Genomic DNA, 26,538 nt, shown 5'->3' on the forward strand with positions numbered 1-26,538 from the left:
TCTATTCTAGAAATGTTGAATTCTGGCTTATAATTTTTAGTTCTATCCACTTACTGGCTATGCGACCCTGAAAAAATTAAGTATTCTAGACTGCATATACTTAATATAATTTGAGGGCCCAATTTTATGATTCTATTTAAATATCATCCTCTATGTAACATAATTCACAAAATAAAAGTATCTACAAAAAGCACCACTGACACATAAATTTTGATTGTATTACAGCCATATTTAGCTACATTTTTTCCCAGAAGAGTCAACTACCTAAATTCTTTTAACCTGACCATTTATGGAATTGTCCTCCCTTTACCCCCACATATTTTTCTTACTAATAAACTAAATGGTTTGTTTCATTATCTTCATTTGCTAGTAAGTATACATATTATGTGCCCACATATAATATACATAACAAATTCCTTTGGAGAAGGAAGAACAGAGCAAGCACTTAAATTTACTCAGGTTTATTGGTGTTGGCCTGTGTCCAAAGATAAACAAAGTAGGAGTGGAACCTGATAGCGCTTCTGCCCTCAAAACAGCTTCATGTAATTTTTAATTTGTATTTTCATTAAAGGTTGTTAATAGAACTAAAATACAATTTGTTAAGGTTGGCAAATTGTGACTACTCAAATTTAACTAATTATATACAGATTCATCTACTTGTCTGAAAGAAAAAGCAGGAACAAGACAAAGCATATGATTACCAGCCTTTAAATTCTGTAGACAGGGCTGTTTGTTGGTCACCAAGTAAATGTACATATAACCAAACTAATCCTGTACAAGGAACAACTAATTTAAACTAGTATCAAATGACTATATGATTATATGCTAGCCTGGAAGGAGACCATCTGTAATAAAAATTAAAAGCTTTGTTTAAAAAAATTAATAGAGGGGTGCCTGGGTGGCTTTGTTGTTTAGGCATCTGACTTCGGCTCAGGTCATGATCTCATAGTTCATGAGTTCGAGCCCCGAGTCAGGCTCTGTGCTGACAGCTTGGAGCCTGGAGTTTGCTTCAGATTCTGTGTCTCCTTCCCTCTCTCTGTCCTTCCCCTATTCATGCTCTGTCTCTTGTTCTCTCTCTCAAAACTAAATAAACATTAAAAATACAATACAATACAATACAATACAATACAATACAATACAATACAATAAAATATTAATAGAAACAGAAACCAATTTATGACTTGGTAGCTGGGAAAACACACTTCGCAAGGAACTGTCAATGAAATAGTTCATGAGGAAGTTTTTACGACAAATGTGGTGGCTATCAATTTTATTTGAAACAGCTAAAATATTCAACAGTGTCAAAAAAGCCTTATTCCCATGCAAATAATTGCTATTAACTAATATCAGTAATGAACTACACATGTTTAATTTTAGAATTACTAGTTTTGCTGTTGAATACATTAGCACTGTACTATAATCTTTTGAGTTCTATGGACCTTTAGGAATAAACTCCCCAAATCAAAGTTTAAAAATGTTTAAAAAGTTCCTAACGTAGCTGTTCAGTTCTCTCAGCATAAAATCTGATACCCCATCTTACAGATTAGAAATTAATTAAAAAGGAGTATAGCATTATTAGTCAAATACAATGAAAGCAATAGCAAAATGCTCATAAAAGGATAAGTCACAAATATAAAAAGAAAACTGACATTCTTTGTGTTGTTAGATTATGTGTAGAATCATGTATTTAAGAAGGCAGATAAATATCAGTTAACGATTCTTTTGAATTTCAACATATGTCTAAATTTAGTAGATAATTTAAAAATACATTAAACAAAAGGGAAGATTTTCTAAAATGTTACTGGACACAAATGTTATGCCTCTTGATTTTTCTTTCAAGAACATGGCAAACCATTTATTTACGTAAGGAATCTAATTCATGAAAAGATGTTAAGCTGTGTTTTGGTTACTATTAATATATAAAATGTAGCAATGAGTTAGTTGTTCTCACCTGCTGAGAATGTTGTATGGGCAGGGAAGATGGAACCCCTGTTAGGCTACTTGAGGATGGTTGACCCTGGCTTTGCCCCTGTGCCTGAAGGAAAAAAGTGAATACAACAAATTAGCGAAGCCCTACGTAAGTACAGAGAGGTCAGGCTTTTGCAATAAACATTCAAACTCCTGAGAGTTTGCTTGAGCAAAATGAAACATTAGCTTGATTAAGTATGTATGGGAGACCACTGGGGCATCTTTTGTAAGAAAGGGTTAGAGACAGATTATATCACACAATGTATCCTGATCCCATGCAAAAACCACTAGTGGTTAAAACCTAACTTACTACTGCTGTGTTTGGGCTATAATTTTAGCTGACCAAAATAGTAAAATTCATAATAAAATTGTTACTGAAAGTATAATAATCAGGAAAAAGTAGCATGACTACCAATGTGAAACAACCCTGTATTGGAATAATTAAAGACAAAGGGTATTTGAGAGTGCTAATTTGGTTCCTTTTGCTACTTCTTATAGTGCTAGGGTGACTTTTACTAAAAATGTAAAAAACTTGTCATTGTCACTAACCTAGAGTAATGGTTGTCACGCAGAAGTGATTTTGCCCTTCCAGGGATCATTTGTCAGTATCTAGAGACATTTTTGGTTGTCACAACTGGGGGAGGTGGTTTCTACAGGCATGTACTAGTTAGAAGCCAAGGATGCTGCTAAACATCCTACAATGCACAGAACCACGACCTACAACAAAGAATTATCCAACCTAAACCATCAAGTGTTGCATTTGAGAAACCCTGACCTAGAAGTCTAAGTTAAAATAATTGAGAAAGTGAGAAATGAATGCAGGATTTCTTATGTAGGTAAGTTAAGGAAATGAAAAGGCCCACAAACTTTGGTGTTCCATTTCAGATTAGAGGGGTTTCTTTGAAGCCTACTTGGATTTGACACCACATGTCACTGCATCTTAACCACTATTAAGTATTCATTCTTTCTACAGTATGTAAATTTACTGCCTGATGGCTTACTTTGGAAAGTTTAAAGAAGAATGGCTGGCAGTGAGTTAAGATTTATAATACAGGCTGACAAGCAGTGCATTAATGTGAGCACACAGTGAGTACACTGCATGCCGATGCAACGTAATTTTCATTTCTGGATCTTCTTGCTTCCTAGAACTATTCTAAATAACTTATACTTTATGTACACTTTTTGGATTGTTTATGCCCCTTATGAGGGAAGAACACAGGAAGAAAGTATCAAGAACATACAGTATTTTATAAGAGTGGAATATTTAAAAGATCCAAGCAATGCCTTGAATATATAATTGAAAAGTCTCCTATATAGATTTTATAAGACTTATACATTTGATAAAATATATCAAAGGAATATATGACAGTTAATACTGACTCCACTTGAATTCTGTTATGTCCATTACTTTGTCTTTGCGAGAGTACATATGCCCATACCCATAAATAACAAAATTTAATTTGTTGAGGAAACAACCAAGGCCTGAGATATCTGTTTCTCAGCTTGCAACATCTATCACAAATTCTTAAAAACAAAAAAAAAATCCTACCACCCACACTAGATTAAAATTTTGTTGCTAAAAATTAGAATCAATTTTATGGATTAGCATTTTATTTGGACATATAATACACAGTGACTTGTTCAAATGATGCCATTTTAAAAGGCATTTTCATTTGTTCCTAAATTCTTAAGATGTTTCTTTTCTCTTTTAAGATTCCTCCAAACTAATCAAAATTTTGTGTATTCTTAATACTCTTTAAAAAACTCCCTATTTTCCATTCTTTTCATTTTACAGAAAAAACCCTATCAAAAAAAAAAAAAAAACTAGCCATGTTTGTTTCTAGGGAGAGAGAAATACTTCATATTAATATTTATAAATAATCAACGATGAGTCAACTTTACATGATAGACAGTTACATTCTCACTACAAATTGAAATTATTCTACATATGGATAGAAGTAACTGATTTTGACGAGTGACTAAAGTTCTAGTTTTTGTGTTCTCTTTTTCAAGGGTTTGCACATATTATAGGTAAATGAGGCAGCTTCTCTCTCATACTTTGTTCTTATATACAAGTAGTTTATAATCCCCCCAAAAGGAGAAATACTAATATTACGAATAAAATTAAAAATAATCCACATAAATGGAAAGGAGGGATAGAAAACTTAAATGTAATGATGCACAGTAGGGTAGTTTAAAAGAATCGTGGAAGTTTTCCTATAACCTGTGGATGGAGTGCAGATCCTCCTGAAGAAAATGAGGCAGATAAAACCTGCTGAGATGTGGTTCCTTGGGGGAAACAGAAGAAAAGTGGGGATTCTTGTAACACTGTCTGAGGCAGACGGATAAAGGGTAATGAGACGTCAGAGCCAAAAGGTGCAGCTGCTCCCCCTGTAGGGGGAGGTGATTGAAAATCACTGGGGTCTGAAGAAGTAATTTGTGAGGAATCACTGGAATATTCTGGGCTTCCTATTGGCCAGTTCTGTCCGATAGGCTCTACCACAGAAACGGTCAATTCTGGGGCATGGTAATTACGCTGTTCTTCAGTCACAGGCTGTAGGCGGCCATGTAATCCAACTGATTGAGGAGGTGGTTCTTCCTGATTCAAGTCCACTGCAACCTGTCGATTTCGGTAAACACGCTGAGGCAAGACTCCTCCTCCTTCTCCCGAAGAGGAGCTTGGAGTGTGAACATGAAACTCAAATACACAATTGCTTCTGCTCTCATTGTTATGAGTTAACACAGCGGGCGCAGAATGAGGAACAAAGACAGGGTGAAATTTCAAACGTGTAGCATCTGTACTGATAGGTGCAGAAACACTAGAGAGGGGAGATCCTGGACTCAATCCAGAATCTAATCTTAAATTCTGAAGGTGTCCTACCAGGAAAGCCTGTCCAGATGGAAATTCAAAGACAGAACTTGAGGTAGGGCCCCCTGGTACTGGCTTCTGTTCAGGTATCTGTTTCATAGGACTTGACAGTACTGGTGAGTTGTATGGAATACCCTCATACTGTTCTGTCACCTGGGCCTGGTAAGCTAGATACACTGGTTCCTGAGGAATAAAATAGTGAGCTTCTTCTGGAAGTACTAGTCCAGGTCTATAGTCACCGTGAACTTGAGTTGGTTCAAACATAGGATGGACCTGTATCTCACATGGCTCTCCAGTTATTCTACTGGCTGTAGTGCCCAACATAACTACGGCCTCTGGTGTCCAGTTAGTTGGGCTGCCACCAGGTGGAAGAAGATTTTGGCCAACAGTCCTCAGCAGGGGTTGGAAGTGGCGAGTTTGGGCTTCCAAGAAGGAGGTGCTCTTACGCCGCTGGGAAATGGCCACCTTCGGTGGACAGGTGGGAGGTGGTGAAAAAGAAACTGGACGTTCATGAATAGTTGGGAAAAATATCTGTGATTCTGGGTATGTTGGGGTCCCCCCACACGGATGCGCCATGGACTGAGGCTGTATCAACATGAATAAGACAAGTAATTCATACATTCATATGTGAAATTACATTAGACATGCAAAACTGGGTAGCTCTGTGTAACCCTATGAAACGGTTACACAAAATTTATAATTAATAAAGAAATAACAATGCTTTTGGAAATTATGTGCATAGTAAAAATCCATTAAATACATCCAGGGTCAATAAAGTTATTCTGTGGGATTCTTTGCGTTAGATAAGAGCTGCTTTTCCACAACATCTTCTCTCAGAGGAAATGGAAGAGTTTTCTAAGTGTTTATTCTGTTTTTACCCCCAATTAATATTCTTACTCTTAAGACTTAATGTATATTTAAATCAGTGGAAAAAGAATTAAAATAGTAAGAGTTAAGGGAAGATAGTAAGCTCAACATTTTTAAGATATAAGAAAGGTACTTCAATTTAATCTGCTATACAAAGTTTTCCTAAATTCTATATTATTATCCTGTGCTGTTAGAGGCTTCAGTGTTATTATCAACTAACAGTATGTCATCTAACTAGAAATCAAAAGAAGTATTTTTGGTGGACAGTAAAAGACACACTACAGACTACTGACAGAAATACCTTCCCCCCATCTATCTTAAACTAGATGCAGTTAATTTTACTACACGAAACATGTTACAGATGTCAAATTGCTGAATGTCCACTTCTCTGATCCCAGTTAAGGGGTGAATAATTTAGTGTTCAAATCAAGTGAAAAGGATAATATAAATAACAGACCTAACAGCACTTTTTTATTCACATAGGTAGTTACAGTCATAAGACTCTATAATTTTAGAATCCTACCTAGCCAAATGCAAACAGTGTACACTGTAATAATTCACTTTTATGGACTCTTCTTAAAAAGAGTAGATTAATTTCATTCTTTCAGTAGGGATAGTCCCCATCAAGTTAGCAAAATGGCTCAGGTGTTGCTTCTTCACAACAGCTAAAAGAGGGCTTCTATTTCAGACCAGAATGCTTCATTTTACTGTTTATTCAAGGAGTATCCCAAAGCCATAACATATACATGGCTAATCATTCTCCTAAGTACAAATCTGAATATATTGATATTGCTAGATCAGAATGTTAACTATATTCTCTATCTGGAAAAGCAGCAGCAAGGTCCCACAGTGTTTAACACAACTTTAAGAGACAGATCTTTTATAGATACAAATGGGGCCAAAGAAAATCTTATATACTACATGTGTATCTAATGTATTCACTAGGGTCGCAGCAGCTCTTTCTGCCCACGAGTCCTGTTTTTGTGCTTTAATAAAACTACCATTTTTGCACCCTCCAAAAAATAATGTATTCATTAGAGTCAAGATCCCACCTTATTTGATCAATCTAAGAGACAAATTTCCACGAGGGAACATATGTTTTAGTTTGCCAACACCATCACTTTAAACCGCTAAGAATTAAAAGCAACTTTCAGTCTTCAATTACTCTTTGCTATGGGGGAAAAAATGGACTCATTCAGCTTCATTAGTGTCTCTTTAGAATGACGTGAAGAGAAAATGTATTTGAGTTACTTTTTTGATAAAGAGAAAACTCGCTTTTGGTTAAATCAATGAATTTAAAATGAAGTAATACATATTCTTTATATTAATATGTGAAAATGCAAGGATTCGTATAGGTCAGTTAGGGATAGGAGAATATAATAAAAACTAAATTTTATTGTGTGCACATTGATATGTGTCCAGGGCACTATAAGCATTCTCTCTCATTACCTCCTTGCTTTTTTCCCCCCTTAAAGCCTGTAACAAAAAAGTTTCCTATAGGAAGAACTGGTATCCTGAAAGCATAAGTGTAGTCCTTTTTATTTATCTAATTTTTATTAAAATTCTTGATGCCTGGATGTATTCATTGGTAATAAATTTTCATTTGTCAGGAAGTTTACAGTTACATACAGTACTGACAAAGAGGGAAGGCAGGCTGGAGCGTCGGTGCTTGCGCTGAGAGGCAGAGTGCATAGGCAGGACACTCTCCAATGCTTTAGAAAGCTTTTCGGCAAAAGTTTCCTCAGGGGCAATCCGAAGGAGGGAAGGAGAAAGAGATGCAGACAGCACTGGTGGTGGGGTGGAAGGAGCACTGGGAGAGATGCGGGACAGAGAGGGAACAGCAGAAAGATGGGGAACACAAACCGACATGCTACGGCCACGACGAGGCTAAACAGAAAACAAACACACACATGAAAAACACAATACTTTGAAAAAAAAAATAACCAAATGTACAATGATAATAGGGCATAGCTGACCTAAAGAACTGTCCATCCTCCCCCAATCCAGCAAATCCAATTTTTTTGTGGAGAGGCATAATTCCACAAAGCACACCTGGCAGATCACAACTATGCTCTCTACACTGTTGGCCACGTACAGGCTTTTTATGAACCACCACGATAATGATCAATTATCTTCCTAAATATTCTGAAATTACATCAATTGTTATGAATGTATGAATAAGAAGAGCCAACTGACTGAGGTAGTAGAATAGATAGGGAATACAATGAATATTGGCTTACAGTTTTTTTAAAACTTACTAAGATTAAGAAAGAATTAATTCTATTAGTTTAATGTACATTATAATGTGTAGAAGACTTTAAGACAGGATTACTTTGCCGGAACTCTGGAAATTTCAGAGGTTTCTCAGTTCTATTTAGAAGGGATCAGACTAAAAAAAATTCTTGTCTCAGAGTATTTTATTTATTATATTTCCTATCTTTATCTGTAAAGAGTAAAAACTCATTTTCTAACAGGAAAAGCATTAGTTTTCTAGAAGTAATTCACGACATAGACACATTCTGTAGTTTTACCAAAGTAGTCAATGGAAAAATACCTTAAATGTGAGTCTCTGAAGAGTAAAACTTTAAGAGTTTTCTGGCGTATCAGAGATTCAACTTAGGTTTATAAAGTTTGAAGCGTCTCAACATAAAAACTTTAATACAGCTAAAAAGCAGTATGCCTAATACTGTTAAAGTTGTCCTGAGCAAGTTTGTCATTTCCCTTTAGGTATTGTGAACTGTATAGTTGATTGTGTTTTCTTTTCCAAAACTGGCTGCACAGAATGCTTTGAACGAAATTTGTGGCTTACCAGTAGTAAGTACTTAAGCATCATCATACTTATCATACTTAGTTCATTCCTGGTTCTATTTTTTTTTCCACCTGTTTCCCTTTTATTCTAATTTTTTTATTGCACATATAAGTGATATATTATTGTAAGCCATAGTAAATTCTTTCTGCATTAAGAAAGAAAAAGAATCATAAGATTTAAAAAATCCTCAATATTTGATAACTCTTCATGATATACCTCCACAGAATACTGTCATTAAAAGGCAAGGCTGTCATTAACAGTCTGCTTTTAGAGCATCAATAAATAAATATAACTATCTTTGTGGCTCAAATATTTAAAATCATAAATGATCATTCTATTTCCTTTTCTAAAATAGAGACGCCTAACGTTCATTACCCTGTGATGAGGGAAGCAAAGAGATTAAAAATAGTTAAAAAGAAATCTAGTTATGATGATCCACAAAAAATCAACCAGAACAAGAGTAGAAACGAACAAGAAATGCTGACAAATAATATTTGTCAGAACACGGAAATACATCTATATAGTCTCTGTAAGTTCTTCTACCCTACTTAATTATTTTAAAGGTCAGAAAAGTAGAAAACATTAGTGTATTAGTTTTCTTTGCGTTACTGCGGCCATTCATCTTGAGACTTAGCCAATGCAGGACTCATGAATGGACTCTGAAACATACAAACGTCTTTTATTCCAAGCTGTAGGACAAAAGAGCAGAGCAAGCAGAAGTATTTTCTTAACAGAGAAAGATTTTCATTTAATGTCGAGCAAAAGTTCCACAAAATTCTGATTTAAAAGCTTTCTGAGAAAGAGAAAAAAAAAAATCTGTCTAAAGATCTCACTACACAAGTGCTATACAGTGACCAGTTATTCTCTAATTCCTTCCTGAAGCAGATGATGTACTTTATTTAGCACTGAAGACTTCACAGAGGGTCAACAAAAGAAATGGGGTATTACCTGATACCTATTTTAACATTTTCTATATGAAAAGCAAGAGTGGCTAATGTAAAACATGGGGCAGTGTGTGTGTATCTGTGTTTACATATAAATGCATAAAATATTTCAGGAAATAATCTCCATAAGTGGATTCTGAAAATAAATCTGTAATAAAACCATACCAAATAAAGAGAAAAAGCAAATGAACGTATACTGGGGAAGGAATTTGTGTCCAACACAGACTTTAAGGCAGGAACACGCATAGCAACTGATGGTTAACTAAACACAAGCGCTAAATTAAATGGTCATACAAATAAAGGATTTCTTCACTCTAAAGTACTCACATGCAGCATTCTATAATGGTTTGAATGTCTTACCTGTGTTTTATACAATAAGAAATCTTATAAAAAATGCTTAGTAATTCTTTTAGTAAGTAAGCTTTTGAAAAACACTCCACACACCCACCCTCAAATCATTTGTATGTCCAACTTATGCTGATTTGAACAGTTTCAACTCTAAAGTGCTAAAGAGGGCATTATCTTTAATCAAATACAGATTAGTCTAAATCTTGTACATAGTTTCTTCACCTAGGAAGTTCAGCTGATTCTCATACATTAATGTTTATGTTCTAGCCTAACTGAACTACTCCAACTGTACTCTATAATAAACCTATTTCCTTTAGAAACATACCATCTATATTATCTACTTTAAACTCATGCTATTACTTGGATAGCAGAAAGAATCTGAAATTAACATATTACATCTACTGGCCCTCATTATAGGCTTACACTCTCTTATGCAGTTACTTACCATACTTGAGGATGGATATACCCCATGAGGCTGAGATTGTGCTTGGACAACAGAAGCTGTATGCCCTGGGATTGTGCCAGTAGAATGTGCCTGTTCATGTTGGGACCCATATGAAACTGTCTGTTGGCTGCTCACTCGAGATTCTGTGAAGACAGAAGATCCTTGACCACTGTCAACCGTCCCGTCAGCTGAGGGAGAAATAAATTGCCAAAAAACACAGAGAGACACACATCACAAAAAGGAGGTTTATATTTTCCCATCACAAACCCATTACTCTAGGGTTAGTTTTTTCTTTGTAAAGACCTGAACTAAATAAAAAATGAATACTAGTTATTTTACTAAGTAGATTTCTATGCTTAAAAACATGAAGGATCCATATGGAAAAAAGTTTTAATGTCTTTAAAAAAAAAAAACTGCATGGCTGTCATAGAATCTTATTACCTGAAGAATAAGGGAACTAAAATGGAATGCTATTAGTCAGCCATAGGTTTGATGTAGCTTTCAAAGTCTTATGATGTAGCTTTCCAAGCTTTCAAAGTCTTGGAGAGCAGTGCATTCTTAGTATTAAGGAGGTAGTTCAATCAAAAACTAATAAGAGGTGCATTAGTTTCTAGTCTACATGTTATTCAGCTTTGCTAAAAGAGCTGAACCAGATTAATGGATTCAATTACAAATAGCTAAGATAAATTTATTCATTTTTCATTATTAGTTATATTTCATTTTATTCATTTATTTTTGCAGATGTAAGTTTTTAAAAAAGTTTTTATTTAAATTCCAGTTAGCATACAGTGTAATATTAGTTTCATAATCACATTTTATTTTAAGGAATTGTGAAAAGTAGAAATCTATAAACTGGAACTTCTAAGATGTTGGAACCTGTGAAATTATTTTATATCCTTTTTTTTTTTTAATGTTTATTTATTTTTGAGACAGAAGGAGACAGAGCGTGAGTTGGGGAGGGGCAGAGAGAGAGGAAGACACAGAATCTGAAACAGGCTCCAGGCTCTGAGCTGTCAGCAGAGCCCGATGCAGAGCTTGAACCCACAACCATGAGATCATGACCTGAGCCGAAGTCGGATGCTTAACTGACTGAACCACCCAGGAGCCCCAAATTATTTTATATCCTAATCACATTTCCTTACTGTCCTGTCCTAGTCTGTTAGCGGTAATTACTTCAAATTTCTTATTATATATTGGCTTCATGATTCAAACCAAGAGGCCAGCGAAAAATGATGAGTAAAAAGATGAAAAATCACTTAGGAGTATCCTTAGCATACTTGTCCACTTCCCAAAATACTTACATAACACAGATATACTAGTTTGTTGGTACTGTAGTTGTTGATGTTGATCTGCCTCAGGTTCTTCAGGTTCTACTTGTGTAGAAACTGAAGCTGATGTGGTAGAAGCAGGAGGCATGCCAGTACTAGCAGATGGGATCTGTTTGACTCCTGCCTGGGAAGTACTTGATTGTTGTTCTACCTGGTGTTTCTGATTGATCTCTTCCTGCTTTCTTTTTTCTTGTTCCTCCCGTACCAACTGCCGCTGTTCTCGTTTTCTCTTAATTAATGATACTCTATCTTTGATGGCTTTTGCCATGGTCTTGTGATCACCTTCACAGACATACCCAGACTCTACCTACAGGATAAAGGAGTGCGTTAGGAAGCAGTACAATATCAAAAGAAAGCAAACCAAATATAAAACAAAAGAAGCAGGTGTGGGGATTAAAGTAGGAAGAAGGGGGAAGAGAAAGACCTCTCTAAGGACTGGTCTTAACCAAATTGTGAAATTACTGGTCTGCATTATGCATTTCTCCACCATTTTTATAGATACTCATAGGGTGGGTGCCATCATCTTTGTAGAAACTCTCAGGGTGGGTGTACCTTTACTCCTAATAACAACAAAACAATGGGGAACCTAAAACCAAAGGTTTTAAACCAAATAAGGCTCATTTTATTCTAGTCACTCGATTTCCCCACTCACATTAACTATTAATATTAATCTGTCTTGTTTTAAACTTTGTTTCACTAGGCAACAACTTAACCAGAAACAACCATGGTAAATAAATGAAAGTTACAAAAAAAAAACCAAATAAAAACACAAATCTCTAATGGTATAAAAAACTAACAATTAAAATAAATATCTCTTTCATACCTGACCCTTTCTATTGAATGGTTCTTATAAATTCTAGTAGAGATATTCTAGGAGTATCTCTTTATATTCACTATTTTAGGCACTATGGCAACCCTAAAATTGGTGAAGTGTTTCATTTCTGAAAAGTTATATTTTAGACATAATTCAAAAAGTGATTGATCAAAGGCTGGCTACTAATAATTGATCTTGAAAACTCCCTCAAGTAAAAACAATTCACAGTGTATTTATAGAGTTTATCCCAATAACTGATCAATATTTATATATTTAGAAAATATAAATTGTCATTTGAACTCTATAGGTTTATCTAGATTAGGAGTCATTTGACCTTACAGTCTTTCACATTACTTCAGAATACATTTTAGACCCATCCATCCATCCTTATATATCTATATCTATTTATCTTTTCCTTAAATAAAAATAACTTTGGGGCCATTAATCAATACAATTTTGTATCAATGAGATCTGCCATCCACACTGCTTCATAAACTTTTTTGCTCAATAATACCAATGTTTGTAAGTCTGTATCAATTTTTAAATAGCAGATCAGTGCTAATTTACCATTTCTTGAGCAACGTCTTCTGGCACATCTCTTTCCAAGTCAAAGGAAAACTCAATAGCTTCATTGTCTTTATATTTTCCCTTTAGTTTCTTAATATCTTCAATACGTAGCCATAATTTAATGGCTATCTTTTCTCCATCATCTTCTTCTGCTAATTCTACCCGTACCCCTGTTTCCTCCTGGAAGAAGGCATGGTTCAAAAGGTCTTTGATAGAATATCTACCAAAGAGAGGGAAGTGAAACAAAAACAAAACAAAATACCATTAGATTTAAAACATAATTTTCAAGTGTGGCTGATTATTGTCATGCTTGGAATAATAAAAAAGGACTATTAAAAAAAAAACAACAAAGATTTTATAACTCATTTCTACGTTGCTCCGTGTAAATAGTGATTATAGTTTTGATCTCAAGTTACAGAACATCAGAACAGTCTCATTTATAAATAAAAGTTGAAAGTGATACTTTTTAATCGAAGTGATCTAATCTCATATTAGTTAACAATGTACTAGTAACAGCAAATAATACACAGAATATCATAGCTTCAAAATACCACATAGTTTGTGTAGAAATTTACAGTTAAGGGGCGCCTGGGTGGCTCAGTCAGTTAAGCGGCCGACTTCGGCTCAGGTCATGATCTCTCGGTCAGTGAGTTCAAGCCCCGTGTCGGGCTCTGTGCTGACCGCTCAGAGCCTGGAGCCTGCTTCAGATTCTGTGTCTCCCTCTCTCTGACCCTCCCCTGTTAATGTTCTGTCTCAAAAATAAAATAAAAACGTTAAAAAAAAATTTTTTTTAAAAGAAATTTACAGTTAACAAAAATTCCTCATATGTTAATTTATAGTTAACAAAATTTCCTCATCTAATCCTTCACCAACAGCCAGTGAGGTATTATTTTGATTTTTAGGAAATGGAGGCTCAGAGAGGATGAAAATCTTCTCGTAGTTAGAAGGCTTAATGGTTGAATCAAAATTTGAAAATAGGTTTTTTGATTTCTAGTTCTTTACCTTCTACTACAGCTTTATTTACCCCAATAAATTCAATTCCTTGTTCAACAATTTGTGTACTAGGCAAAAAGTCTGATTGTGGAATAATCTTCTTTAGATAAATGGTTTCAAAATACCAGTAATCTAGTAAACTGTATCATCCAGAAAAGAAATAGCAATATGTTTTAAGACTGGAAACAAATACTCCTTTGTTTATAGTAAAAAAAAAAAAGTTCTTAGAAGATTAAGGTCTCCCCTTTCCAAACACTGTATATACAATTAGAAATCCAAACTAAATTTCTATTGGACAGTCTTAAAGATCATGATGTTAAGCTCTTCCAAACAACAGAGTTATGAAAAGAGAATGAGACTGGAGAAGTGAAGATACTGAATTCTTTAATTTGGATGATATACCTGATTGCTCTCATTCTTAAGGAGATAGATTATGCTCAACTTACAATTTATATTTGTACTGGCTGGTCTTCTTTTTCTTTTTTGGAAGGTGAGTGGGGATGGTGAGGGTAGATTATTTTTCATAAACAGACACTGGCTCTTTGCCATGCCTGACGGGTTATGAATCAGCTGTATGATGTATCAGATACTTGCCGCTCCTCTGAGAAAAGTCCTGTTAGTACACATGACTAAGCCAGATCTCCTCCTAAGCTTTGGGCAAACTTGTCTCTTTACTGAAAGGAATTTTGATGTTTTGCTCTTCAATTCTGGCAGAATGACAGCAAATCAAGACCTGTATAGTTGAGCTGATTTCCAAGAGCCAAGATTTTATTTCACCTTTTAGAATTCAATGGGTAAAGAACTAACAAACAGATCTGCTGGTTAGAAAGAGATTGAACCCTATTGAGTTTTATAAATTATGCTGACACTACAGGTTAAGTAGTTGTATCTGAATGTAGCAGCTAAGTTTAAGATGGTTCTGGTTCACTTAAACCCTATGACACTACATTTTCACAACATTTCAGTATATCAAGTCTCAATATTACCTTAAATGGACAGAAGTCTACTTTTTAAAGATTTTTAAAAATTTTTATTTTTTAAAGTAATCTCTATATCCAATGTGGGGCTTGAACTCACTGAGATCAAGAGTAACATGCTCTACCAAATAAGCCAACCAGGCACCCCCAGAATGCTAATTTTAAAGATATTCCATGACATAAATAGAGAAATTAATCACAAGTGAAATATTAAATACACTTTAGATTGACTATTGTATTCAGACATATCATTACATTTTAGGTTTTTATGCAATACGTGGCAACTTACCTTTCATCTTTGTTTTGCCTTATGCATCCTTCAATAATTTCCTTCACTTCAGGAATTGCTACTTTGTCAAAACTGGCAGGCTTCACTCCCTGAGAAACATAAAAATAGCAACAGAAACATTTAATAATGGCAGGGTCTTTGAACTTTGATTTTGAATTGCCTCTTAAGCTTTTATTAGATTGCCTTCTTACCATCCTGGCTTTTTTCTGATTTGCCTGCAGGAGCTGGTCCATTGCAGGGTCAGAGCTAAGTAGAGGCAATTTAACCACGGCAAGAAAACAAGGAACAGTCAGATAGTGGGGTTTCTTATTTCCATAGCCTCTATATGTGGCTAGGGAAAAATTTAGGCTACTGTCAACATCTTCGGCTGTGTTTCAGGTAAAGGAAGTTATTGGCTAAAAAGAAGGCCAAATGCTCTAACTGGTTAGATCTTTTGTTCAGCCTTGTTCCCTAACACATTAATCAACATAGTATTTAACTACTTTGAACAGTGAATCCACAAATGGGCATGAATTCACATGCTTAGTTTGGCAGGTATTCTATTATCACAGTACTCTGCAACAAACTCAGTGAGTACAGGAGTTAAGGATTTGGATTGTTTTGGCATGATAACAGAAGAGCAAATTGTCTGGTACATATGAAACATAAAATGAAAAGTGATATATCAGATCCATATAAAAGACAAGATTTCTAACTATTTTCTGAAGAAAACTCACTACTATTATATGTAATACTATATAGTATCCTAGTGGTATTTTAGAATCTTCATAAAATGTAAATTGTTTGCAAATAAAAATTTCAGCAATGTATAGAAAATATACATAAGATGTAAGAATAACAAAATACTGAGAGGTGATATGGAGAAAATCACCTCATTTGCTATTCCCACCTTATCTAAGTAACCACGTGGTTTGAAGTAGCTGCACTGATATACTGTCCAAGTGGCACATAAACACATAAAACACAGGGAATAGGAATATAGAAATAGAAGTAAGGGAGAGGTCCTAGAAAAGTTAGAATAAAGTATATAAATTTTAATCATCTATAGTCTCAGTGACAAGATCAATTAAAACAAAATTAGTGAAAATAATCTGACAAATCACAGAAATGCATGGATTATAATAACATGCATCAAGGATCAACTCTAATTCTCATCAGTTATTCAACTGTGTTATTCAAACTCCTGATTTGGAGGTAGAAACCTACCTAGAGGTAGAAACCTCTAGGGCTAACTTTCCACAGCAAGGAACTGTCAGTAGGACTGACCCTAAAGTTAAACCCATGTATTTAAAAGGTTCATTTTTTTTTTTAATAAATTTTTTTAAGTTTATTTATTTTGAGAGAGACAACGACAGCACATGTGGGGGAGGGGCAGAGAGAGAGGGAGACAGAGAATCCCAAGCAGGCTCTGCACTGTCAGCATGGAGCCCAACATGGGGCTCGAACTCACCAAACTGCGAGATCATGATCTGAACCCAAATCAAGAGTCAGACATTTAACTGACTGAGCCACCCAGGCGCCCCTAAAAGGTTCATTTCTTTTTTTTAATTTTTTGACAGAGAGAGAGGAAGTGTGAGCAGGGGAGGGGCAGAGAGAGAGGGAGACACAGAATCCAAAGCAGGCTCCCGGCTCCGAGTGGCCAGCACAGAGCCCGACACGGGGCTCGAAACCTGTGAACTGTGAGATTCACGACCTGGGCTGACGTCGTTAACTGACTGAGCCACCAAGGTGCCCCAAAAAGGTTCATTTCTAAGTAATGACTACAAAGATCACTATTTTATTTTCCCTAATTTTCTTATTTTTCAAATCCAGGTAAGTTTTCCCAACTTGTCTTTGCCTTCATATAATAATTCAAATAAGAGTAAGAAAAATAATGCTGCTGAAGCAAAAGGTTGCTGGTATGGTATTTCAAACTAAAGGGCTTAAGAAAATGGGAACTATTTTGAGGAAAAAAAAAAAAAAAGGATGATGCTCCCTGAAAGTTCTCTGGTAGTGGAAACACTGGAGATTTTGTGTTATATTTGTTTTTAATGTTCTACAACAAACATGTAAAACTATAAAAGCAAACCTTAAAGATGTTATTTATAAATATAATGGGAAGAACAATCTAAAATACTGTATATCAAGTTTGTAGAACATTTACTATCAGCAGAAAATTGTCTAAAAGAATGTTCTTTGGTAAAACTGGACACTAATACATACTTGGCCTTTGCATGTAAAGTCAATTCAAATATTACAGGAAAGTGGTCAAAGAGAATACAGATATAATTAGGAAAAATGCTTCTTATTCTATTATATATTTTAGGGGAATGTACTTTGGCCTCCTGACAGTAAAAACTCTACATATTAATAAAACACACATATATTGATTATATTAAAGTTCTGTTCCAATTTAGCACAGGCATATTGGAATGATGATTTCAGATTCCTCATCTAGCAAATGGGGACAGTACCTGTCCAACTTGCCAACCTACATTCACGGCAGCTAGAATCAAATGTGGTATCTAGATTGCAAGCTCTTTGAATTACTAAGTTTGCTGACCTAAGTAAGGTCCCTTTTGAATTCAGAGGCAATCACGAAAGATAATAAATCTTAGGGTTAAAAGGAAGCAAAGAATTCTCTGGAAAAATAATCACCAAGATGTAGAGTGAACCTACTTTCATCCTTGGTTATCCTTAAAAATAAATAATCCTCTTGCTAATCCTACCCATATAAACATTCACTACTTTACAAATAGGAATTCCTATTTATAAATAGAATTATTAGTTGAACAAACGAGCTATATAAGGTCATACTGGTAAAACCAGAAACTGTACATAATATAACACCTTAAATTTACTAGGTTAAGCTATTCAAGATTCAAATATAGAAAGTTCTGTAACAGTGCTATATAATTGGTAATCTGATTGCCACTGCCAACTTAAAAAATGTATTGCAGGTGCCAAGGTAACCAATAAAACTGAGACATACCTTACCAGTCCAGCAGCTGGTATTAAAAGATTAATTCAGCTTACTGTTACCCACACAGATAATGAAAAAGATAGAAGAAATTTCAGCTACCACTCAGCTACCATCAAGAAGCCAGGATTATCAAAATATCTAGCAGAAGTGTTCTGAACCATTTGAGAAGAAAAATGGGGATTATATATTGAAAATGACCCTACAAAATGTAAAAATGAGCATGAAACCTCACTTAACACTGAAAGTGACCTACAGAAAAGCCATCTGGGAAACATAATAGAAAGTTGCTTGAAATAAACAAGCACAGGTTTTGATACATTTATCATACTTACAGGCTTCTTAAGAAATGAAAGAACTCAATGTATTTTTTATTATTTTATTTATTTATATGATCCAGTGAAGAAATGGGCAGAACTCAATGCATTTTAAAATATTTTTGGTAACATACTTTTTTAAATTAAAAAAAAATGGTCTAGATTATTCTAAAACATGATTTTAAGCACCAGACAGAACAAAACTAATGATGAAAAAATATTTTGCTAAGATTTCATCTTTTCTACTCCGTAGTTCATATACTTCAACAAAAACGATCAACTTAGAGCCTTTAAAATCCTCCTAATGTCATTCGTTTTCTTTACTACCTGATTTAGCCTCACTAAATACTAGTCTAGTCCTGTTCTGACCAGTACAGGCAAAGTTTTGCTCACCTCTTCTGAATGAGGTTTAAAAACACAAAACAGAAAAAGAGTACTAAGGCAGATAAATTGGCAGATTAAATATTTTACACATAAGAAAAATTTGGTTAAGGAGAAACACTCGCTCACTCCATTCTTCTACACCCAGCAACCCCACTGTCTCTAGAAATATTCTTGCTTACTTTTGTAACTAACAGGAATCTCTTTTTAGGCAACAGTGCCATGATATGTTTTTTTGATGGGGAGAGTAGCATGTTTCCCTGCATTCAACAAAAGCGCTTCTTGAACACCTTCTTGAATATCTAATTTAGGATACTTCTGGGTTTTAAAAAAATTATGTATTCTCTTAAAACAAAAACAAAGGCCACTTTTGTGCAATTTTCGAGCCAAAAAAGAGAAAAAGAAAGAAAGAAAACAACTGTGACTCCCTCCAAAGGTACATCAGGAGTTGATATAAATGTTTGTAAAATGTTGATTTGAACTAAGAAAAATGGAAAACACATAATACATGGATTTTATAGATTCAATTTTTCTTTGAATTCTATATACTTATGGTTTGCCAACTAATCTGGGGAAAAATAAAACTGAGTCGTAATATGGCATTCTCTGGTTCAATATTCTAGCTCTTAAAAACTGCCAGCACTTGCTTCTTAAAAGCTTAGGTTTCAAATGTGTTAGGGTAACATTTATGTATCCTTTCATAAAAGTAAAACTTTTCCTAACCATTCAGAATTGAGAAAAGCCTCTTTCCTCCTCATAAGAAATGTAGTGCAAGTTAACTAAACCACAAAACATCAAGTATTTTAAAAAGCATTCTAAAGTAAACAATTTCAGTACTTTAACTGATACTTGCTTCAAATATCACCCAATGGCTACAATATACCTTTTGTATTTATTAGAAATTCTTACCCACCTCATTTACACAATCCTTTTGAGGGCAGCAGCAACAATGAGAATTTACGATGACAAACACTGAGCAGAAGTCTTTCTTTGTAAAATCCATCACAAAAGGCAAAATACACTTGTTACAGTTAGAGGAAAAGAGAGGAAATTGATAAGACCTAAATTAACAGAGTAAATTAGCCTACAGCATAAGCAAGGCAGACATCAAAGTCAGATCGAAGCATAGATTCTTGTTTAACACTAGCCATGCTTCTCCAACTCTCAGACTCTCCAATTCTCCGTTTGCTCTGCTTAGCCAATAATCTACTATTCTAGATAGGCCCTTTAAACAAAGCTACAGGCTGAACAACAGGGAAACTGTTCTGCTTCTGCACCTCCTGTTTCTCCTCTAAAAGCAACAGAACCTAGGACAAGCAAAATGAGATTTTTACTTGCTCAAAGCTCCACCCATTATGTCCACAGGTTCTGCCTCCTTGACATCAAAACCCACACTAGAAATCTATTTATCTAAACACTCTCTCACCCCTCATCGTGTTGGAACTATGCTTTTAAATGAAAATAGGGATTGAGTTCAACAACCAAAACATAAACTCTGAATGTGTAGCCAAAAGAACACTGTTGAAGGAAATCATGATACTGGGCTGGGTTCTCAGGTCTCATACACCAGGTTTGTGTGTGGGACCTGGACCACATCCCTTAAACTCACTCGAAAACTGTGGATGATAATTACCTAGCTTTAAATGTTTACCTAATTTAAAAAGAGGTGATATTAAAGCCTTACTACTCTCTTATGTTACATTAAAAAAAAAAAAAGGCTGTGAATTAGTACATAGAAATGGTAAGAATTTACTCTTCTCCCTTCCCTTTTATTAAAAGCCTCAATATGCATATAAACCTAAAGATATTCCCATTTTCCAGGAAGATCTCATGGACCTACATAACTACTACTTTGACTTAGTGATTAAGGAAAGGTTTTTCTTCATGTCACTAACAAAGATGGTAGAAAAAGCACTTTCATTGCACTGTTATAATGGGTAACAGAATAAAGTCCTATTCTTTACAATTGCTAAGATGGAATCCCCATCAAGGCCAGGTATTAAGGCTTCAATTACTCAACAATAATAACATAAGATAAGGGCTTAGAACCTCTTTGGTGGGAATACTTCTACTCTAAAGGCTAGAAATGGCTATTCTAACAAGCTCTCTCAAAGTACTAGTTGTTATTGATCTTTGGCTCAACACAATTCATCACTAACTAGGTAGTTTAGAATGTCAGGTATTAGTCAGAAATACAGTAATGTGGTCCAGCATTACCTTTAACTTAAATGTTTGAGAGTAAGCTTGCTTAGGACTATGCTAGCTAAATGAAAATGAAAGAGCTAGAAAACAGGTGACTTGTTACCTGGATTTTAAAATTCTGCTGGGCAACACACAAAACCACAATGAGATCACTTTTTTTGGACAGAGGTATAATACAGGCACAAATATCTAGACCAGTCTTTTCTATATATCAAAATAAGAGTTTTCAACATATACAATAAAAATATCATTCACATATATGTACAAGAGTTTACATCTAAGCTCTAATTCTTCTTTCTCTTTAAGTCAGTGTTTTTCTCTAAATTTCCTCATTTCTTTCAGTGGTATCATCACTATTTCCATGATCCAGAATAGAAAACTTAGTCATTCTTGGATGCTTACTTCTCTCAAAATACTTAAGTATTATTATTCTCTATGAGCTCTTTAAACAAAGATAAATGTTTAAAGCAACTGGTAAACACTTCTGCTACTAGTATTCCTACTGTCCTTCCAACAGTCAAAGATCTCTGGCCAGGCAAAATGAGATTTTTGCTAATTTCTTTGTTACCTCTCAAAATCACTGCTTCTTTTGCATAACAACTGTGACCACCAAAGTCCAGATTATTAACACCTCACCTCTTTAAACTTAACCAATTTCAGATGGGCTTCATTGTTTCTATTCTCTCCATCTCCAATTTGTATTTTATATTGTGACCAGATCAACCATCTGGCTTCATTTAATCATCTGACATTTAGCCCTTTCCAGTCACTTGACATCATTTAACTCACATTACACTACTCAAAAATGGTTAATAGTTCTCCACATCTACAAGACTGCCATAGGATCACAGATCTAGAAAGAATCTGAGAGGTCCTCCTTATTCAAATGAGACCATTTTGGCCCAGAGAGATTAATGCCACATCAAAGCTAGAATCAATTCATTAATTCAACTGGCATCTATGAAGTATCTAGTCTAGTCTACTCTAGTACTTATTAGACACCTGCCAGATACACTGTATCATCTTTAGCACCTAGAATAAAACAGAATTGGTTTTTATGGGTAATGGCCTCGTCGTCAATGGTAAAGCAAAACCTAGAATCCAGATTCCACAATGCCTAGTTCAATGTTACTTCTAGCCCATGTTCCAGTTTTTTTAATTTTCTTGATCTGGTGTGAAAAGCCCTCACAATCCAACTTCCACCTTCTTCTCTACTCTTATCTTCCCAAAAATAAGTCCAGTCAAACCAGTTACTTGTTCACCAAATACTTAGTGCACATTTTCACTAATAAGAATACTCTTACTACTCCCCACTTTTTTTAGCCAACTGAGTTCTACACTTCTTTCAAGGTATACTACAAATCATATATAATGAGAAGGTAGCAATTACAAAGTATCTATGTATCTTTTGGCATGTAAATTACTTTTAAGATACTAAGAAACTCAATATTGCTATAACATACTTAAGTATAGAAACTATCATTCTATATTCTAGCAGTTTTTATTCTATAGTCTAATGCCCTGTGAATTATACAGCAACATTCAGCAAATATAAAAAAAACAAAACAGCTTTTTTGAGAAGTTCTGAAATAAGGATTTCCCAAGTTCCTTAGTACCTAAAACATTAAGAATGATACTCAGAACTCTTTGGTTTAAGAATAACAATCTGATTAAGAAGCTTTAATTTTAATCAAATCACAGAATAATGAAATGCCTCTGAAAATCATGCAAAACGTCCCCAAGATATAATATAGCCCATGATACACATAGGTTTCTTTTACATGCAGAATCCAAATTTACTGGATGGAAACATGAATAAAATTTATAAAGGAATCATGTCAGCTAATTCCAGTGGATTTAGATCTCTGCATTACTATAAAAACTCCAGCTGCTAAAGAAAAACATATAGTTTTCCTCAACTTTTCAAACACTATCTAATCAGGAATCACTTGTTTCAGTTAAAAAAAAAAAAAGGTGGGGTGAATTGTAATCTGTTATATAAAAAAGTAAAAGGAATTTCACCCTAACTGCTTTAGTTCTGTTTTTCCCAGACAGAATGTTCAAATCTTGCAATCCAATGGCTAATGGAATCAGTGACAAAGTCAAATTACACAAACAAAGTAATTAAAAATCCCCATTATTTCTAACTTGGTTGTTATGAGGCTGGATTCAGCCAGATTCTTATTGGTATGAACCATTAGTTTACAGGAATTTGAACATACCTTATGATCCCATTGGAAAACAAACCTCTTCAAACTTCCTACAAAATCTACCTAGCTGTATCAAAGGAAATTAGTTTACCTCATGATTCCCCAAGGCTCATTACTCTCCGGATTCATGAAAGCTTGTGTATGGTTCCAACCTCAAGTGCACTATCCTTCATATAAAAAAAAAAACTGACGACATTGCTTACTGTAGTTTCTATTCTTTTAATAGCAGACAAAAATTGTGCTCATTACTCTTATTTGGATTTTCTCATTACCAATGGCAGATTTTCAAGACAACTGAAGTTTTTCTCCTTTAAACAAGGTATCATGAACCTCTCTATACAGGGCTAAAACATGCTATACCAGTCTTATGCTGTCCATGTACCCTAATTTCCTTACTCTCAGATGTTTTTCCCTCGAGGTCTAAAAAAAAGTTAAAAAACAAGTAAAGAAAAAACTTTAAGGTCTGTTATTAATGTCATTAGTGATGCTTGATTTCTGACACCACAACCACCACCACCATTATTACTATTATTATTATTATTATTATTATTATTATTTCTCCTGCATGTCCATGGGACAAAATGCTTAACCTGTGATTCTATTTTCTTATCTGTGAAATGAATATATTATCTACTTACCAGGATAAAGATAAGATAGTATATGCAAAGCACTTTCAAGACTATTGGCAAGAAGCAAAATTACAAATAAATGTTAGCTCATTCATTCTAAAACTTGACTTTAGGGGCGCCTGGGTGGCTCAGTCGGTTAAGCAGCCGACTTCGGCTCAGGTCATGATCTCGCGGTCAGTGAGTTCAAGCCCCGCGTCGGTCTGTGCTGACAGCTCAGAGCCTGGAGCCTGTTTCAGATTCTGTGTCTCCCTCTCTCTGACCCTCCCCCATTCATGCTCTGTCTCTCTCTGTCTCAAAAATAAACGTTAAAAAAAAACTTAAAAAAAAAAAACTTGACTTTAAGTTCATTAAACACATTTTATAACTGTGATTTACTGAATGTCACTGGATAAAGAATGGAATGAGAGAACGTAATTCACTACTAAGCATGTAATACTGATGCTAATGATAATAACAGCAATACCTACTAAGTACTGATTGATAACTGCATGTCAGGCACTTTGTTATGTTCTACACACATTACTCATTTAATCCTCATAAACCCCTTAGGTTCAGATTAAATAACTTGCCCAAAGTATCACAGCTAGGAAAGGACATTGTTGGGATTTAAACTCAAGGAGACCCAACTCCAGAGCCCAGTTCCTCCACAGGCAACGTAAAATTGGGTTTCACTCTCTACAGTTCTGTATCCGTGTGTTCATTTCACAAATACTGAGTGCCTATGACTTGCCAGTCTCTAAATACTACAAATACAGCCAACGAACAAGTCAAATAAAATCTCCAATTCACAGAATTTGTATACTAACTGGGGCTTCAGATGAATACTATAAACCTGTGACAAAAGCCATGAAGAAAAATAAAACCATCAGGGGATAGAAGTGTGTGCACACTAAAAAATATTTTCGGGAAAGCCTCTCTGAGCAAGTAATATTTCAAGTACAGACCTGAATAAATTGCATGTACAGAACAATGACATGCAACAATTTATTATCAGTGCACTATAGAATGTAATTACTAAACCACAGTCTATATTTACCCCCTCCACATCAGCACTTACACAGACAAGTTTAAATACCCTTAGGTCACAGATTGACACTGTAATTGACATTTATGGATTTGATGCAGCATTTTGATATAAGCAGGGGATCTGGAATCAGATAATAACAAAAATAACAGAATGCTCTGTTATTTTCTAAATATGTAATCTTGGGCTAGACTTCCTGGGCTTCAGACCTATAGTCACAAAATGTTGGTAATAGTAGCATTTACTCTTTTCCACCCCCAGGTTACTGGAAGAATTAAGCTATGTAACATATGCAAAGTGTTTGATGCAATGCCTGGCACAAATGATGTATTATTTATTAATATTTCCACTGCTGTCACCCACTACTTGTATGACAGTGCACCACTGCAGGGTCAGACATGTAGTAGTGAATTGCTCTCTAAGAGGAAAAAAGAAACCTGTCCTTGAGGGGCTCAGTTCTAATGGGGGAGTGGAGGGACAATAGTTAATATCAACATAATAATTATTATATTAATAAAACAGAGGTAGAGTATGATGGGAATATAGAGGAGAATGATACTGGCATGACTTTCTTCCAAAAATCCTAAAATATTCCTGATAAAGAGTGCCAAGGAGCTGAAGCTACTGGTAATTACTTCATACAAAATTTGCTTCACCACCTCTGTCACAATAGGCCACTAAAGTTCTCAGCTTAAACATATTTTTACTGGAGCACTGTCTCTGACCCTCTGGAAGGAGATCAAAATCCCCTACTTCTTTATGTCTATGAAATCCACCTTCTTTACTGTAATTACTATTTCAGTGTTTACTGACTACACTAAGGTATACATAGTAGATCTGGGATGGAAACCAGAAATATGGAGTGGCAGGAGCACTAGCTGATGGTGGTGGTAAGGGATTAGTAGGGGTGGTGGGGGATTTGCATCAGGGAGCCCTATGAGCTCTGAATAGATAACCAATCATGCTTCCTTATTAAATGACCAATAGTTAGGCACTGATGCTAACATACACTTTAAAACATTAGTTAAATTTATATCCAAAGCAGACTTAACAATCAGGGTGCATTTCAACACAAGAGTCATCATTATTGCTTACATAATTATATAAATCATTATATAATCTATGTATTTACTTCAATCCTCACATTTATCTCAGCACTCAAAACATGAGAAAAATTTTAGAAAACTAAAAATGGACATGGATGATGTTATTCTTCATTGGAAGCCAGAAGATACAGATGGAGGTTGGTGAAATCAAGACAGCATTTCCCAGATAAGAAATATAATGACTGACAGGACAGAATAAGGGACTGTAGATAATACAGAACTAAATTTTTACAGCTGAGAGGAAAAATAAAGCACAAGTGAATGCCTGCAGTATCGCTAGAAACTAAGAATCCTAACACAGCTCCACTGACTTAAAGAACTTCTCAAGCTTTTTATTCCATCTCTTCCACAGCTTGACTTATTATTTTGCTTTTTAAAAAAGCAACTCCTGGGCCACCTGGGTGGCTCAATTGGTTGAGTGTCTGACTTTTGATTCTGGCTCAGGTCATGAACCCAGGATTGTGGGATCGAACCCCACACCGGGGTTCACAC

General features: G+C 35.0%; 1 protein-coding gene across 7 annotated transcripts in view; it reads right to left on the reverse strand.

Annotated features, from left to right (window-relative positions):
* Window positions 1-26,538, reverse strand: part of WNK1 (WNK lysine deficient protein kinase 1) — a 163,271-nt gene that overhangs the window by 34,935 nt on the left and 101,798 nt on the right. For 6 of the 7 annotated variants that reach the window (XM_047065526.1, XM_047065527.1, XM_047065525.1 and 3 more), the window contains exons 5-9: window positions 15,219-15,307; window positions 12,960-13,179; window positions 11,552-11,885; window positions 10,251-10,438; window positions 1,952-2,035 (exon numbers count right to left, since the gene is read on the reverse strand). In XM_047065526.1, the coding sequence (XP_046921482.1) occupies window positions 1,952-2,035; window positions 10,251-10,438; window positions 11,552-11,885; window positions 12,960-13,179; window positions 15,219-15,307 (915 nt within the window). Of the gene's footprint in view, window positions 1-1,951; window positions 2,036-4,192; window positions 5,423-10,250; window positions 10,439-11,551; window positions 11,886-12,959; window positions 13,180-15,218; window positions 15,308-26,538 lie in introns of all 7 variants that reach the window. The other variant, XM_047065532.1, reaches the window with a different exon arrangement.

Source organism: Lynx rufus, unplaced genomic scaffold, assembly GCF_022079265.1.
Source record: "Lynx rufus isolate CCGP_SWC_20201006 ecotype Redwood Valley unplaced genomic scaffold, mLynRuf1.p SCAF_7, whole genome shotgun sequence".
In the NCBI taxonomy this organism is placed as follows: Eukaryota; Metazoa; Chordata; class Mammalia; order Carnivora; family Felidae; genus Lynx; species Lynx rufus.